The sequence below is a fragment of the Mesoplodon mirus genome, assembly GCF_964341445.2.
Source record: "Mesoplodon mirus genome assembly, chromosome: 1".
Classification (NCBI taxonomy): domain Eukaryota; kingdom Metazoa; phylum Chordata; class Mammalia; order Artiodactyla; family Ziphiidae; genus Mesoplodon; species Mesoplodon mirus.
In genome coordinates, this window is record NC_138976.1 from 73,403,049 (window position 1) to 73,419,776 (window position 16,728).

Here is a 16,728-nt window from a genome sequence, read left to right on the forward strand (position 1 = left end):
CATATCAAGAAAAATATAGACATAGGATCAATTAAGAGGAGTAACCAAATATTCTCAAGAAGTTTGAGATGATACTAGTTTACCTCATTACATTTATTACAGTTATAGAACATACAAGCATAGGCAAGTAGGCAGTAGTTAAAAACTAGATAAATCAGAGTCTAGAACCAGATTCAACTGTGTTTAATTCTTGATTCTGTCAATTACTAACTGTAAAACCTTAGTCAAGTTAATCTAATTTCTTTTAGACCCAAGTTTCTTATTTATAAACTAAAGATTACAGTGTTACCTACCTGGGGATGGGGAGTTTCAGGGATGGGACCTCTCCCTGTACAACTGTCATAGCCCTTTCTTCAGAGGCCAGTGTGAGGGTTCTAACAGATGCTGAATATGTCTATCCCAGTTGCACATTCAGGGACTGGGAAAATAACTACATCGTGGGTATGAACTCACTGGACACCCTGTGCAGTAGACTTGGTCAGACCTTCCTTTGCTACCTCCATAAACCCTTACTAACCAGAGATATCCTAAGATTTCTCATATCAAAATCACTTCTTATCTCACATTCCTCCAAAAATCTAGATATTCTCCTTTCTCCCACATAGTTGCTTTGCCACAGAGAAGAATTGGGGACTGTTTACCATGTGTTCCTGCAGTGGCATTGCAGAGCCCTCCCTCAAGGGACTGGGTTTCCACTTCAGTCATGGGCCAGTGGTCACTGGATCCATAAACCAGATCTCTAAGTTAGATCTGGAAATTGGGTGAGGGACCTAATCTCCCCATTGTGACAGCTGACATCCCACTCGTAAGCTAGCAAGATTTTTGTTGTTGTTGTTATAGAAATTGAGTACTGTCTAGTGACTGTGCATGTATTTCACCTCTCTGGTAACACTAGGACCTTTTAGCAACCACTTACAGGTCCCTCTGGATCAGGGTACCCTGACTGTCACTCTGGTCTTGCCGTCCAACACAGTAATTATGTCATTCTAGCCTATGATGGTTAATTACTGCTTTCTTGCTTCTCACATTCTGAAATTCCATCCAGATTATGCTCATTCGGCGCAGAATCTAATGGCAGCATCACCCGTCACTGTCCTTGATGTACTGAGGACAGCATGCCTCAGATCTTTCACTAGTTTGTTCCCCATTACCTATATGAATGGAGAGTTTCCTGGACTTTGCCTGAGAATAGTCAGGTGGAACATTCTTACATCTTCCACAGTAAATCCGTCTAGCACTTCCACCTCTCTGAGCCTTTGGACCCCTTCCTCAATACTATACTGCAGAAATTCTGGAATCTCCATCTCATTAACTGCAGGCCATCATGATGACCGAGCTTCAAAGTGACATACATCCCAGCAGACTACTAGGAGTGGCATCTGCTAGAACACTGAATCCTGGGAGTGCCGTTGTTGATGAATTGCACCCTGTGCTGACATATTCTACCCCCACTGGTCCAACACCCTTAAAGTCCACTCCAATACCCATTTCCCTGGTTCTTAGCAGAAAATAGTAGCCAGCTTCTCTAATGTTTTAGTTACATAAGTTATCTCCTCCTGGAGTAGGAATTGTACTTAGTGCTTGGGCTGTGCTGGAGTTACCAGCCTGACAGCAATGAGGGACCATTAGCCTGGAGGCAATGCGCAACAGTCAGGCAGATCTTGAGGGGAATAAGATTATCTTGCAAGGCCCAGGCTTCAAGAGGAGTTGTTGTGCAGTCTTCAGGCAAAGGGAAGCTGTTCTCCTCTGACAGGACAGATGAGAATTAGGCTTCTGCTGGTTTGAAGGATTCAGAGGAGTTGGGAAGGTCTTTTCAGGATTCTCTGCCTTGTCCACTCTACTATCTTAATTCCAGGTCTCAGGGCCCTAGTCTCTTCCTGTCAGGGCCCCAACTGTGATATGTAAGATCTGTCAAGGTTGCACACCCAATATTCTTCTCAACTCTTCCACTGTTGCTGCTTTACTATCTTGTTTGGGGTGGGGAGACGGGGCAGTTCCAGTTTCAAGGATGTGGCTTTTAACTCTCAAATTCTATATCTGATTTTCTGCACAGAAGGCCTTGGAGCACCAAGGAGATGGGGATTCCCTGAAATTCTGCTAAGGAAGCCCTCTGGATTTCACAGTGTGTCTTAAGTTGGGAGTTGACTGCTCTGAGATAATAGTCTTCTTTTTGCAAAGCTTCCAATGCTATTAACAGAGCCTTGTCTCTGTTTATAGGGGTCCAAAGGCTCAGAGCCTCAATCCATATAATTATCATCACCCCAAAACTTCAAGCACGCAGTTACCATATAGCCCAGTGCTTCACCTTCTACCTTTACTGCATCCTAATTAGCCACTAGTGAGACTGTTAGTAATTGTGATGAAACTACATGCTAAGAGTTTTCTCTCCCCACTTACCAGTAATTCTACATTCAAGGGCCACACCCGTATTGATTGTCTTAGCTTGGGTTCCCCAGGAATCAGGGTCTTAGGCAAAGCTCATAAGCTACTTTATTAACGAATGCCATCCCAGTAAAACAAGAATGAGGAGAAAACAGAGGGAGGCAGGAAAGGAGGGAGAGAGGATGCAAAAGTGCATTACTGAGCTGACCACCACATGGTAGCAAATACCAAGGGATTGCTTGATCCCTCGGGACCATCTTTAGAGTTCAAGTGAACTATATCTCAGGACAGTTTATACAGATGATGGGAGAGAAGTGTATTTATCCATTGGCTCTTAACTCTTCATTGGGCAACTGTTTACCCCTTAACATTAAGTAGTTTGAACTTCGGGGTTGTGCATGCATGGACACCAAATGGGGGTCAGGGCACCTCATGCCCCACAGTCTGCAGGGATGCTCAGGGCAGGAGAGGAGAGCACACGGTGCAGGTCTGAGGTGAGGCGCTGCTGGGTTGTGCTCACGTGGAGTCAGATGAGTCCATACCTTGACACAGCAGGGGCAGAATACCTGGCTGAGGACTCCAGAGGCAGATAAGACAGAGGATCTGAGGTGACCCTTAAAAGGTGATATACCACTTAAGGAACCAAAAGACATTTCCCAGTTTCCTTTTCAGAGTATTGTGAGTGGATTGTACGCACCCATCATGCTTGACAGCGGCAGAGCGAGTTGAGCCATAGCAGGGATGCCAGTGGTGGATGGTCTATAGTCAGCTGTTCTTTACAGAAATCAGAAGTCTGTGCTTACAAAGGACAAGGGAAGATGAATGTAAGCAGAATTCTGCCACGGGCAGTGAGAGCTCCCTTCTTGCACCTTTCCACTCTGACTCTACTAAATGCCTTCTTGACCATGGTGTTGCTGAGAAACATTATTTTGAAGGGAATCCATTCCGCTGAATGCACAAGCTGCTACATTCTACTGCAAAGGCACTGGATGGTTTGTTCTTAGGCTAGTTCTGCCCCCAAACTGAAATTTCTACTAAGGGTTCTTCTGGTATAGCTAGAAGTTTAGGCCTTCTGGTCTTTCCCAAAAATATATTTGGCCCTGATAGTCACTGGTTCTTAGGAATACCATATGGACCAAATAAGAACATTTCAAGTTACCATGAGATACAACCAAATTTTTGTCGGAAGTCAAGTGTATGCACAAAGTATCACAGAGAACTTTTGCAGGAATACTACCAACACAATTGTGTTTGGACTTTCATAGGCCACTGTCCTTCATTTACATTCAGTGATTCCTGGGACTGTAACCTTCATTCAGCTACCCAGTATTTCTTCTTGATATTTCCTCTGCTTCTCTTTTATGTCTGCAGCTCTTGAACTCACCAGGCTTTTGCTCATGAAATAGGCCTCAATTTCTGTATTCATCCTTTTTGTAACCTGTGTCAAACTCATAGCCCTTTCATAGTATTCTGCCACTGGGCCCATCCACATCCAGATCTGTGTAGTCAGGGATACACTATTTCAGTTTCTGGATCCTCTGGCATCAGAGCTCTCCATTTTCAGACAGAGTTCCACTTCAGCGGACATCACTTCATCATCCCTGGGCCTGGTTCTATACACTCTAAGCTACAGCACTTTAGTTCTGTGCTCACAGAATTAGGCCTCCCCTGAATTGGGCACAACTATTCATCAGAACTATATTCATGGCACACATAATGGCACAGTCTTATGACCTGTTTTCTGTTTCGTTCAGGCACTTACAGTTTTAAGTGACAAAAGAAAGAATTTAAAAATGGCTCAAAAAAAAGAATACTTTTGACCGATGTATCTGAAAAGCCCGAGTAGATTCAGCTTCTCAGGCACAAATGGATTCCAGGGCACAGACACTTATTGGGTCCAGGTCTGTCTCTGTCCCTTAGCTCAGCTCCATTCTTGGATAGGGCTCTTCCCTCATGGCAGCAATGTGGTTTCCAGCAAATCCAGATTTATAGATTCATAGCTCCATGTCCACTTCTCTGTTGCAACAGTTTGAACAAAAGTCTTAGACTTGACTTTCCTTGGGTCACATGCTTAACCCTGAGTCCATCATTAAGGCCAGAGAGATAAGACACTCTGATTGGCTACAACTCAGCTACATGCCAGAATTTATTGCTGAGGGCAGAGTCAAACCATCCAAACCCCAAGAACTGAGAGTGAGGAAGAAGTGCCTCTCAGAAGAAAATCTGGTGCCGTAATCAGAAGAAGAGCAACTATTTGCTGGGTAGAATGAACAAAAGATGCCCACCATCGTTGTCTTGGCTGATCCACTTTTTCTTCTGATCCATTTCCATAGGTCCAATTCTTATACAAACCAGTAGTGTCTAGATTTCTGTTGGTACACCGAGGGGTGCTCCACGGATTCCTTTACAGAATCCCAGGCTTTCCCTTTCTTCTTAATGAAAGAGGCAGTCTGAAGCTTGGTTTCTTTTAAGGCCTGTGCACCCATTTCCCTTTCTCCTTTATACTAAAAAAACCCTATTTTTACAAATAAAAAAAGCATATAAATATAGCACATGTAAAATATAAGCCACTTTGCTGGGGTTTAAGCCAGCAAAACCAGAGACATAATGAGCTGAGCATCTTTATAGATACCACTTTACAGAATGGTATGTCTGCATGCTGTTGATGCAGAAAATTGTCAAAAACAGCCACGCTTCAAGTCCTGCTGTATAAAAGGAATGTATAAGAAATAAAATAAAGTTGCAAATTGTTTCTAGACATGCTTCCTTCTCCTACCAGGCATTCCCAGCAGGCCATTCCAGCCACCCTCTTACACTGCATCCTCAGCATCGTGTGCAGCTTAGGTGACGTTTTTGGATCCTTGTTTTTGTTTCCTAGTTCTTAGGGTTATGTATGTCTCTCCTCAGGTTGGCATATCACTGGTTGTTAATTCTGGTAGAACATATTCCATTAAGATACCCAAAAGTTGCTTAATTGTCGAACAGCAGAATAGGATTTTCCTTCCTCCCTTACTTTTCTTCCTTCTCTCTCTCTTTTTTTTTTTTTTCCTTTTTAAAGGAAGTATTTAATGGGGATGAGTGAATTTTTTTGTTAGAATAGAATGAGGAAGCAAAGATTAAAAAAATATTTTTATTGGAGTCTAGTTGATTTACAGTGTTGTGTTAGTTTCTGAAAGATTTTTATCATAGTCAAACCTCTGAGTTATGCTACGAGAGCGTGGGTTCATATTAGCAAGACAAAGGAGTGTGTGTGTTAGAGAAACTCCCCACTGTTAACTTCTGCAAGAGAACCTCGGGCAGTACCACCATCCTTCTAAGACAGATCCAGGACACTGTGGGAGGAGGAAGGACAAAAGTCCAAGGTGAGCTAGAGGAGAGACAAAAACAAAAGAGACCCAAGAGGGAGGATTCCCCTGGATGCTTCTCCAAGCTTGGCTCTGCATGGAGACCATGGAGAGGCTGATGGGATGGTAAATGGGTGGCCTCTTCTGCTGTACTCTGGGTGTGTTTAGGTGTAGCTAATGTAAGATTGTTTTCTTTCTGGACTGTATTTGCAAGATTTTTCAGATGTTGCATGTCTTATGGTGGAGAAGGAGGAGAGGAAGAGGGAGGTACACTTGAAATTTGAAGTCAAGAGAAAGAAATGCATGTAGACTCCTCCTTATGCGCTCATAAAGAGGCCATAAGCTCACTTGGAAAATAAAACCCACATATGATGAAAACAATGGAAATTATCCCCAGCTTCCAAGTCAACAGATTCATTTCCTGATCCATCCCCCAGCAGTGTATCTTAGGAAAAACAGAAAGGTGCCACCTCCCATCTGCTTTCATTATTTTATGATGCATTTCAGAAGGAGATTTGAGATTTCTAAGAAATGGAAATATGGTCCAGCCAGAAAGTTTTTAAAACCCAGGCAGTGGGCTCTTTGCCTACAGCTCTCCGTCTGCCCCAGGAATGGTGCCCGTTTGCACCACACTGATCTTGGCTGCTGGGTTCTAATTGGCAGTGAACACACAAAGAGAATGGCACATCCTGGGCCCCTCTCAGAGCTGAGGTTGAAGGCAAAGACTCTAGTACACAGAGAATAGAGAGCAGTTCCCAGCCTCCACCACTGCCAGGTGGAGGGCTGTCTTTGCCTTTGGGATTTTCTCTTTCACCTACTTGGCCAGGATTCTAGAACAGCTAACTTAGTAGTCTTCAACCGTGATCGTGCATTAGAATCACCTGTTGAGCTTTGGAAACAAGTGCTAGGGCTGCACCCCCAGATCAAATAAATCACAACTCGGGGGATGCAGTCCAGGCATCAGCACTTTTTAAAAGCTTTCTAGGGGATTCTCAAGGACAGTCAAGGTTGAGTCCTTCTGGGCTTTCTGGGAAGTTCTCTGTCTCTGTCTGACCCTCCACTCCTCTCCCCTTCCCTGTCTTCACCCCTTTTTCCCTCCCACCCCTCTCCTCTCTTCCCCTTCCCCCTCTCTCCCCCCTTCCCTCCAATAAAATTTTTGTGATAATGACTTACTTCCCCAAGAAAACTTCCACTCTCTTTCTAAATACTGAAAAGATCGTCTAAACGTATAGTGTTCTGTTTCCAAACATTTTCTAGGATTATAGGAGTCTTGTTTTCAGAATGTGTATTTATAAAGTGATATACAGCAGTTTGGCTTTACCTGTGGACGGCCTGGCTCTGGCCCTTGATGGAAGGAGAAGATTAGGAAACGAGATGAAGCCAAAGAAACTTTGGCGAATAATTTTCTGTTTCCCCATTGTCCTTATTGGCACCAGTGCTCACACACAGGGCCATTTAGGACACCAAGTTCTCCATTCATTCATTAAATACATAGATAGATACGTGGATATTTTTAGTCCTAACAGTATTCGAGGCCCCATGCTAAGTGCTAAATATACACTGAAAGAAAAAGAATAACTTCTGCTTTTAAGTGCCTAAAACTTGAATATTTAATTATAATACCAGGTTTTACATTTTCAAATGGAAATATTTGAGCTGAGTCATAAAGATTGAGTAGGAATTAATAGGGCAATAGAAGGAAAGGAGCATTCTAGGCAGGAGGGAAAATAGGCAAAGGCTCAGAGGTGAGAAATGGTATAAGCCCTTCAGGATCTGTAAGAGGCTCTGGGGGATGGTGTTTTGCTTGCAGGTTGGCGACTGGCTGTTGACTTTACAATATTAGGCCTCCCTGCCTCTCGTGAGGGCCTCTGAGGCATTGCCTCCTGATTAAGAGCCTTACTTTGACTGAAAATCTAACAGCACGCCCCCAATTTTTATGATTATTCTGTGTTTTTTTCCTCTCTTTTCCCTGCAGGTCAGCAGGTGTAGGGGTGTGGGAGGATAGACACTGATGAATTGAATTTCCATTTGATTCACAGGCTATATACAGCATGTGCACACACACCCTTAGTAGGGAAAACTCTTTTCAATCTAGGGATAAAGGCCTTCAACCTCTAGTGATAAGGGCCCCAAACCTTTCTGGAGTTAAGCCTGGGAATTTGAATTTTTAACAAGCTCTCCAAGTAATCCCATGGCACAGTCATACTGGGAAGCACTGCCCTAGTGCCCAGTGCTGATCTGAGAAGGTGAAGTTCAGGGAATAATAGCCAACACTTATATAGTAGTAACAAAATGCCCAGCACTGCTTAAAGTGCTTTACTTATAGTAACTCCTTTAACCCTTACTGAAACCCTACAAAGTAAGCTTATAATTATCCCCATTTTAGAGATAAGGAAACGAAAGCACAGAGTTCAAGTGACTTGCCCAATGCACACAGTCAGTCAGTGGCAGAGTGTGAACAAAGCCACTCTTAATCCACACCCTAGATCTCCTCTGTAAAGAGCCAAGACCATTAGCCAAGCTGGCAGGGAGTTCTTGCTGTGCTCCAGGCACCATTCATGTGCTGGTAGATGCTTCACATCTGGCTCAGTGAGGGGAGGAAGCACTTGTAGAATTTGTCCATTTCTGTGGTCCAGATGTCCCTGACCACTGAATTGGGAAGAAATGTGCCCAGTGATGAGTCAGCTCCAGTTCACCACCAGACACAGCTGTCACTGACTTGTGACTCTCACGGGTGTTGGCCACCATGGCAAATGCCAGCAAGGTGCAGGCCAGTGGCTATGGGAGAACAGAAAAAGGAAATCTGTTTCCTAAAACAGTGGGGGAGTATCAAGAGGCTTTGGAGATCTCAAGTTGTGCTCTGGGTTGAGATAATGAGAGGGCCAAGGAATTGTATTTCAGGACATGGAAGGCATGTCCTGGAGCAGGCAGCCACCTTGTGGTGTGAGGTCAAGGGTGGGGACCCTAAGGGCTTCCTGCCCCCAAATATCCTTGTCAGTATTCTCCCCACAAGTAATTTCCTCCATCTCCGCTACCTCCTCCCTTCTCTCCCCACCCCAGTTCAAGTGCAGATTCTCTAGAGAGGTTTCTTCCTCTAATCTACCCCTTGCCCTTCACACTTTCTCACACTTGCTCCAGGGCTAACTTAGAGGACCAGTGAGGCAGCCTCGCAGCGCATCCCAGCTCTGTGGGTCTTGGGGACGCAGGACAGATGCATGCTGATTCTTTGTGCTACCTGTTTTAGGTACCAGCAGTACTTCTACGGGGTTAACCTGTCCAGTCTCCGGAGTGCTGCGGTGGACGAATACTTCAGACAGCCAATAGTAGTAAGTGTGCTCTTTCTTCCCATGTGTTTATCTATTGATTCATTCACTTACTAACTCAGGCACCTGGGACGCACTGTGCTCTCAGGCTCTGTGCTAAGCCATCACAGAAGCAAAGAAAGAGCTCCTTGGAGCACTGTGTTTCAAGCTTTCCAGCTCTGATCTCCCGAGCAATTAGGAAAATTCTCAGAGAATGATACTGTTGAAAGCAAGGAGATTTTCCATCTGCCTTTCAGTAAGTAACTTCTGATTCTCCAACTGTCCTGACTCACCCCCATGCACATACTCAGCCCTCATACTTGTTCAATAATTCACATCCTCCCATTGATTCCAGTGGCCCAAGGCATAATAAAAGGGGAAGCTTTGGATGATAAATAGCTTGGAGCAGGAGTTTTGTTGTCAGACAGATTTGGGTTTCAATTGTGGTCCCATCTAGCTGTGTAACCTTGGGCAACTTAAGTTCGCATTATCTGAAACTCTTTCAGTTTTAAGTGGAAGGAAACCCAACTCAGACTGGCTTAAACTAAAATGAAATTATTGGTCCTCAAATATTGTGAAGCCTGGACACAGAGCTTGCTTCAGGGACCTGTTGCAGGAGTTCAGACAATGTCACAATGGTCTGGTTTTTCTATTCTCATCACTTATCTCCATTTCCTCTGGTTTTACTCTGTTCCTAGACAGGATCTCTCCTCATGGTAGCAAGATGGCAGCAGAAGCTACAACTTCAGATTCTTACAACTCTAAGTCCCACAGGAGAGCCTGCCTTTTCCTAATAACTTTGGCAAAACCCCCAGAATTAGTTTAGATAGAGCCTGATTGTCCTACCTTGGGTCCTGTGTCCATCTGTGAGCCAGTTCCTGTCTTCAGGGGAAAAGTAATGCTCTCGTTGGCCAATCTGAGGTCATAGGCCACACCTGGAGCTGATGGTAGACTAAATTCCTATGGAACTTCTTGTAGTGTCGAGAGGAGGTAAATTCTGGATGGTCCAAAAAACACCAAATGCCTGCTCCAGAGTCGTTGGTAAGGATTAAATGATACAGCCTAGTAAAGCACTTACTAAATAAAGCACTTACGAAATAATTGTGAGCTTTTATTATTAATATTATACTCATTAAGCTCATGCCCTCTAAATTCGAACTCTTGTTGACTTAAAATTTCAGGAGGAAAGCTAGACTGCAATCTTGTCTGAGTTCAGTTTATTCTGATAGAAAGGTATCTTTGGTTTTTTTCCCCAAGGACACTTTTGACATTAGGATTTTGATGGCTCGGACAGTCAAGTACACAGTAAACTTTATGGATGCAGAAGAGGCAGATCTCCACAGGTTGGTACCAACCAATGTTGCTTTTGATTTTTAAAATCTCCTCTACCCCCTGCATCCCCCAAACTTCAGGGCAGAGTTCCACAGCTCACACAGGGAAGAGATTTCAGGTGTGAGTCACACACAGGAATGGTCCATCAATTACTAGTTTCATTTATTGCAAAATGAGGGAAATGATGCCTCCTTCATAGGATTGCTTTAGGAATTGAATGAGAAAAATTAAATAGTAGTAGCTAATGCTAACACAGCCAGACACTGTTCTGAGCCCTTTACATATAATGACTCATTTAATCCTCACAGCAACCCTATGCAGATGGTACTATTTTTGTCCCCACTTCACCAATGACAGAAATGAAGCAGAGTGGAACAGTAAGTTGCATATACAGAATTATGTAGAATGCACAGAATTAATATGTGTGTTAGAGGTAGTATTGAACCTTTCAGAAGGCCAGAGTCGGCTTTTTAACCACTCACCCAAGCCAGTACCACAATAATGACAGGAAGAGGAGCTACACCTTGTTGAGTGCTTACTACATAGTAGGTAACATGCTAAGAATTTTACATGCACTGGTTCATTTTCAAAGAGGGCCCTCAGTAAATGTTAGTTTTTGCCCTCTTTTTTCCACTTGAAGAGACTCTGAAGTGAAGACTCTTTTCTCAGGTGGTGATATGAATCCCCTTTGGATGACCTTTCATTAGTATTTTACCCTTTTCTGCCTGAGAAGATTGATATTTGTATTTTTTTCTGGGTAAGAAATGTAAGACCCAGCTAAGTTATAATTTGCCTGGACTACCGAGGAAGCAAGAGTCAGACTTCAGAAGGTACAGCTGGCTAACTCAGACCATCATCTCTCTTGAGATCATGATGGACAAAGGATGCTCTATCAGTCAGGATTGGTTAGAGCATGCTGCAGTAACAAAACCAAACTTCAGTAACTTACGATAACACAGGGGCCTTTCTCCCCTACACTGTTTATTCATGTGCACCAGCTTTAGCTCCATGCAGCGTCGCCAACCCCAGCAGTCAGGCTGGTGCAGCAGCCTCTGTCTGTAACAAGGCTGATTACTGAGGAAGAAGAAACAGCATGGCAAAGCATGTACTGACAATAAAAGCTTCTGCCCAGAAATGACACAGCTCACTTCTGTTCACATTTAATTGGTCAGAGCAAATGACGTGGCAGTACCTAAGCACAAGTGGGTGGATGAATGCAGTACTACTGTGTGCTCAGAGCAAGAGAAGTGGCATTTGGGAACAAGTCCAATAACTACCACAGGTCCAGACAAAATTGACTTCCATTGGCTTTATTTGCTGCTCTGAGCGGCCTCCTGAGTCAGGGAATTTTTTGAAAAGTATGTCTTTGTTGGCTTTTCAGAGATGTCGTTCATTAATTTGTTGCATTGATTCAGCAAATGTTTGTTAAGATTCTGCTTTGTGCTGGGTGCTGTACTGGTGCTTGCACAGATACATTAAGTAATTTCTTAAGTCTCTCCTTGAGGAGCTCATGGTCTGTTTAGGGGAATTCCAAAAGTGGGAGGAAATAATTACAGTGCATTAACGAACAAATTCAATGTGACAGGTATAATGGAAAACTCTATAAATGCTCTGACTACTGCAGGGTAGAAGAAGTTAGGCCTTTGGAGGCACCATAAATGCAAATAATCTTAAACATAAGATTTTCCTTTGAAAATCTCTAGCACATTCACTAAAATGTGTCTCCCTGGAGCAGTACAGCCCCAGCAGTGGACCAATAATATCATCTTTTAATTGTGGAATACTCTGAAGTTTACAAAGCACTCTCATATACATTTTTTCCCACTTGACACTCACAAGAACCATGAAAGGGAAGTAGAAGAGAGATTTTGCCACTCTTCAGCAAAAGAGGAAGCTGAGGCTCAGAGAATTTAAGTGACTTACCAAAGTTCCACAGCTAAAACAGGTCCAGCTTCTAGATTTTGTTATATCTTTTCCAACATTCTTTCTCTTCCAACTTACTCTGCATTTGGCATCAACCATGGCCACTTCTGCATGACTCTTGCTGTAGCCTGGTGGGAAGTTAAATTGCCTCCCTGAAAAATAAATGAACTATGACAGTGACCTTCTGAGCTTGATGTTCCCCCTTGTGGTCCATTTCATCTTTTAGGGGCCTGAATAGCCTTTCCCTTCTGCACAGCTGCAAAGGGGAGCTGCCACAGCCCATGTGTTGGCTTCTGGAAGGACGGTTGTCAGCTATGTCCTGAGTCATCCTCCTGTTCAGTAGTTCAACCCAGCTCCGGATGCTGCACTCGCCCTGTGGAGTTCTGGGTCACTGCAGCACAGTGGGCTGGTCCTTGCAGAGTTTCATCCAGAAGCAACATTCTCAAATGTGCAGCATCACCCAAGCATTCATCACCCACTGAGAGAATCTTGCTGCCAAAGCAAGAGCGCTTAAGAGAAAAAGAAAATGTTCTGTGAATGTTCCCACTGATCTCACAAATGTATCCAGTATGTCTGTCAACAACAACAAAAATAATTCCAAGTGTTTCTTTTTTTTTTATTTCCTTGCAGAATAGAAATTCCGTTTGTGTTTCAGATGGCGCAGTCTGGCCTCATCCACGGCCTGGCATTCTGGTTCGACGTGGCCTTTGTTGGCTCTCTGTATGTATCATACCCCTTCTTTGCCTACTCTCTCCCGTGCCATCCTCTACTATTTGTCACCATAACTTTAAAGTTTTAAAAAAACTAAGCTCAACAGCCGTAATATTTGTTTCTCCACGTTTCCAGAAAATAAACACTGATGTTAATGTTACTTTTAGATTTTAGAGTGAAATGAAAATAAGACAGTTTTCTGTAGTTGCCATATCAACTCTAGCTAAAATACTCTTAGGCCAGTTGTGTTGGGATTTGGAGGAGTAAGAAGAGGGCCTGCGCTTTATCAACCAGCCTGTTCTTTTCCACAATAGATGGGGGCATGGGGGAGGCCAGCCCCTGACACTGTTTCCGTCACACCTGGTTATAGGACCTCTTGTGTCTGAGTCATTCCTCAAATCACTTTCCCCCATGTTGGTTCACAGGTTTCAGTTTCACAATCTAGAATCCTTTTTCAGTGATCAGGCAGGCGGCATTAGGTAACTTCCCGCTCTGTGCGCCCCTCTCTCCCCTACTGGAAAGGTTTGCAGGTTGTAGGGGAGAGACCACCGACTAGTTGACCGTCAGTGTTGGGTGTGCTTTTAAGGGCTGCGCTGCTCCTACGACCCCCAAGTCTCTGCTCTCCTCCTGACACCCCTGCTCTCTTCCCAGGCTTCTCCATGGGTCCCAGCTAGCAGTGAGGGTTTATCTGGGCCACGCGACCAGGCAGAAGGAAAACTGACAGTACACTCTCCTCCACTTATAAAAACGTCCAGGCTCTCCATAGCGTCTACTGAGAAAGACGTGTCTGTGGGTCTGTGATACAGCTCAGGGGGCTTGGGCGACTCAGGGGAGGCCGGGATCCCTGGAAGCCTTATCTGGGCTGCCAATCAGAGAGAAAGGAAACAATGTACGAGTCGTTCCTATTCCACACAGCATGTGTGTTCAAGGAATCTGTGCATGTATTTCTCAGACTCTCCCCCACTAACATCCCAAGTAAACGAATTTGTTCCTGCAAGGGTAAGGGAGATAAGCTTGAAGCCGCCTGCTTCAAGGGGGAAATTTCTTTGAAGTTAAATGCTTTATCTTAAAAAGCTGTAGAACATTTGCATTCTACTCCATAATATAGCTGAGTATGTATTTTGATGTAAAGGTGGTTTATATTACTTAGCAGTTAAATTATATAAAATTTCCCCCCAAACTCTTCAAGGCAAAATGTCCTCTCTAGCAATTTTCCTTGTGTTCAGTGTGCACCTTACTACCTGCAAGCCCATGAACACTGCCTAATCCCAGGACAGGTGACCCCAGCGTTCAAAGCACCAGCAGGGTGTCCCCACTTCTTCATATGAAATGAAGAACGTCAACTTGAACACACACACACACACGCGCGCGCGCGCGATGTCTGGGCTTGAAGGGCAGGAGAGGCCATCTGCCCCCATAGTTTTTCTTGCTTCCAGAAACCCCATCAGGACCCCTAAACAGGTGGGCATGAGACAGTAAGAGGCTACACTCCAGACTTCTCACCCTGCCAGACTTTTCCAACAAATCAATTGCCAATTTAACTCTGCTGTTATCGGGCTTCTAATGAACTTTGACATAGCCATACAGATTGACAGAGTGACCAAGTGCCTGGGTTTGAAGCCTGGCCTGACTCTCTAGGGTTGTTGTGGGATTTAATGGGCTAATTACATAATGCTCTTGGCACTGTACCCAGCACATAGTAACTGCTCAATAAATTGAGCCATTCGTATCTTAAAAGTGTTCCATGAGTTAATAAACAAAACCACTCGTCCCCAGTTCAATCCATTAATGTGGGCCTGGAGTCTAATTGGCTTTTAACTCTTGCCTTGCCCCACAGGGTAACAGTTTGGCTGTCAACAGCGCCCACTGAGCCTCTGACTCACTGGTATCAGGTGCGGTGCCTTTTTCAGACTCCTCTCTTTGCCAAGGAAGGAGAGACCCTCTCAGGGAGAGTGCTGTTTGTGGCCAATAAACGGTAAGCAGGAGAGTACCGACGGATCCCGCCTGTTTCCTGGGCTCTGACAGGTGGGGGAGCAAGAGGAAGCTGACAGGCCCCTGAGACTCCAGCACCAGAAACGGGCAGCAGGCTTTACAGAGGCCTGGCTGAATTTGCCGAGATGCCCTTAGCCTCAAAGCCTGCAGACCACACGTCACCTTGCACTGAGCACGGCCAGGAAGAGAAGCTTAAGATAAGTCAAGGGCAGTGTTCCCCACCTGACCGCAGAGGGAGGAAGGAAGGAAGGAAGGAAATCCATTAGCTTATGGGAGCACTTGCCAAAGACTTGAATTATCAAGCGCTCTAAAGCCCACGTCAGCTTCCTGGCCTTACTTCCATCTGTCTAGCCACACATCCCCAAATTTAGTACTGGGAAATCGATGTGTACTGCAGGGGGGAAAGTACTGCAGGAGTGGTGCATGGTGTGTGAGGCAGAACCGGCTGCTTCCCTCTGGTAATGGACTCACGAGGTCTCAGCAGTGAATACTTTGATTTACCTCATTTTTAGAAGGCTCTATTTTCTTTCATCTTGTTGGAGCTTTTCCTGGGTGAATTAGAGCAGAAAGGCATAGAGGAGTAGCTCAAAGACTCTCAGGATATTAAGGGTACTTAGAGGTCATCTCATCCAACTTTCTTCCCTCCCTACCGGCACTCCCACCCCCACCACCTTCCTTGGGCCTGTGCTTAAACACTCCAGTGACAGAGAGCTCACTACCTCACCAATCAACCCTTCCATTTTTAACATCTTTATTTTTTTCATGACAAAAACCAAACATGCTCACATGTAAGTTGAAAACTACAAGAGTGTCTAGAGTCCAGCCATGCTCCCACGCTCACCCCATTCCCCAGATGTGAGCCCTTAGTCCTTATCCTTTCAAGTGTTTTTTGGTGCATGTACCAACAGAAACATCATTGTAGAGTTGTTATTGTTTTATAGGAAGGTTACACTAGCAGTCTGCAACTTAAGTTTTCACTTAGTAATAAGTCCTGAATCTGTACAGATAGATCTGCTTTGTTCTTTTCATAAATGCAGAACAGCCAAGGACATGGATATACCATAATGTCTTTTTTAAAATCCCTGATTCACTGACATTTAGGTTGCTTCCAATTTTTTTTTTTTGCCATTACAAAAAATTCTGCACTAAGTATCCTTGAACATAGAGCTTGCACAGTGACATGAATATTTCTAAATGAGATGCCTAAAAATAGAAATGCTGGATCAAAGGTAGGTACATGTTACAGTCTACTAGATCCTACCTTTCTCAGTGACTGCACCAATTTCCACTCATACCAGCAACAGATAAGCAAACTCTTTTCTCCACGTCTTCCCTGAAACTGGATGATAACCGTCTCTGTGGCTTTTGCTAATCCAATAGACTCCAAAATAAGTGTTTAAAGTTGCATCTTGTTGTTTTGGTTTATAATTCTTTAATTACTTATAAGGTTATGACTTTTCATATAGTCATTGACTGTTGGCTACTTTCTTCTACTTTAGACATCTTTAATTATTAAAAACTTACTCTTGCTGTTGATCACAGATCTATTGATGCTTCCTGTAGATTCAACTCATTGATCTTAGTTATGTTTCTGAATTCAAAAGAAATAGGTCTGTTCCAACCTCCAAATGGCAGTTGTTCAAGTATTAGGAGCATCTTACGGAATATACTGCTGGTCTCCCTGTCCTCAGGCCAACATCCTCAACTCCTCCCTCCTATAAGAGTGATTTTGAAATAGGTTA

The 16,728-nt window shown here is 44.0% G+C and overlaps 1 protein-coding gene across 1 annotated transcript in view; it reads left to right on the forward strand.

Moving 5' to 3' along the window:
* The window catches only part of LOC309806906 (histone-arginine methyltransferase CARM1-like), a gene marked incomplete at its 3' end in the record, with an annotated part of 99,901 nt that overhangs the window by 69,285 nt on the left and 13,888 nt on the right, over positions 1 to 16,728 (forward strand). Inside the window, exons 5-8 of the mRNA XM_082625950.1 lie at positions 8,971 to 9,052; positions 10,286 to 10,371; positions 12,914 to 13,003; positions 14,832 to 14,969. Of these exons, the coding sequence (XP_082482076.1) occupies positions 8,971 to 9,052; positions 10,286 to 10,371; positions 12,914 to 13,003; positions 14,832 to 14,969 (396 nt within the window). The remainder of the gene's footprint in view (positions 1 to 8,970; positions 9,053 to 10,285; positions 10,372 to 12,913; positions 13,004 to 14,831; positions 14,970 to 16,728) is intronic.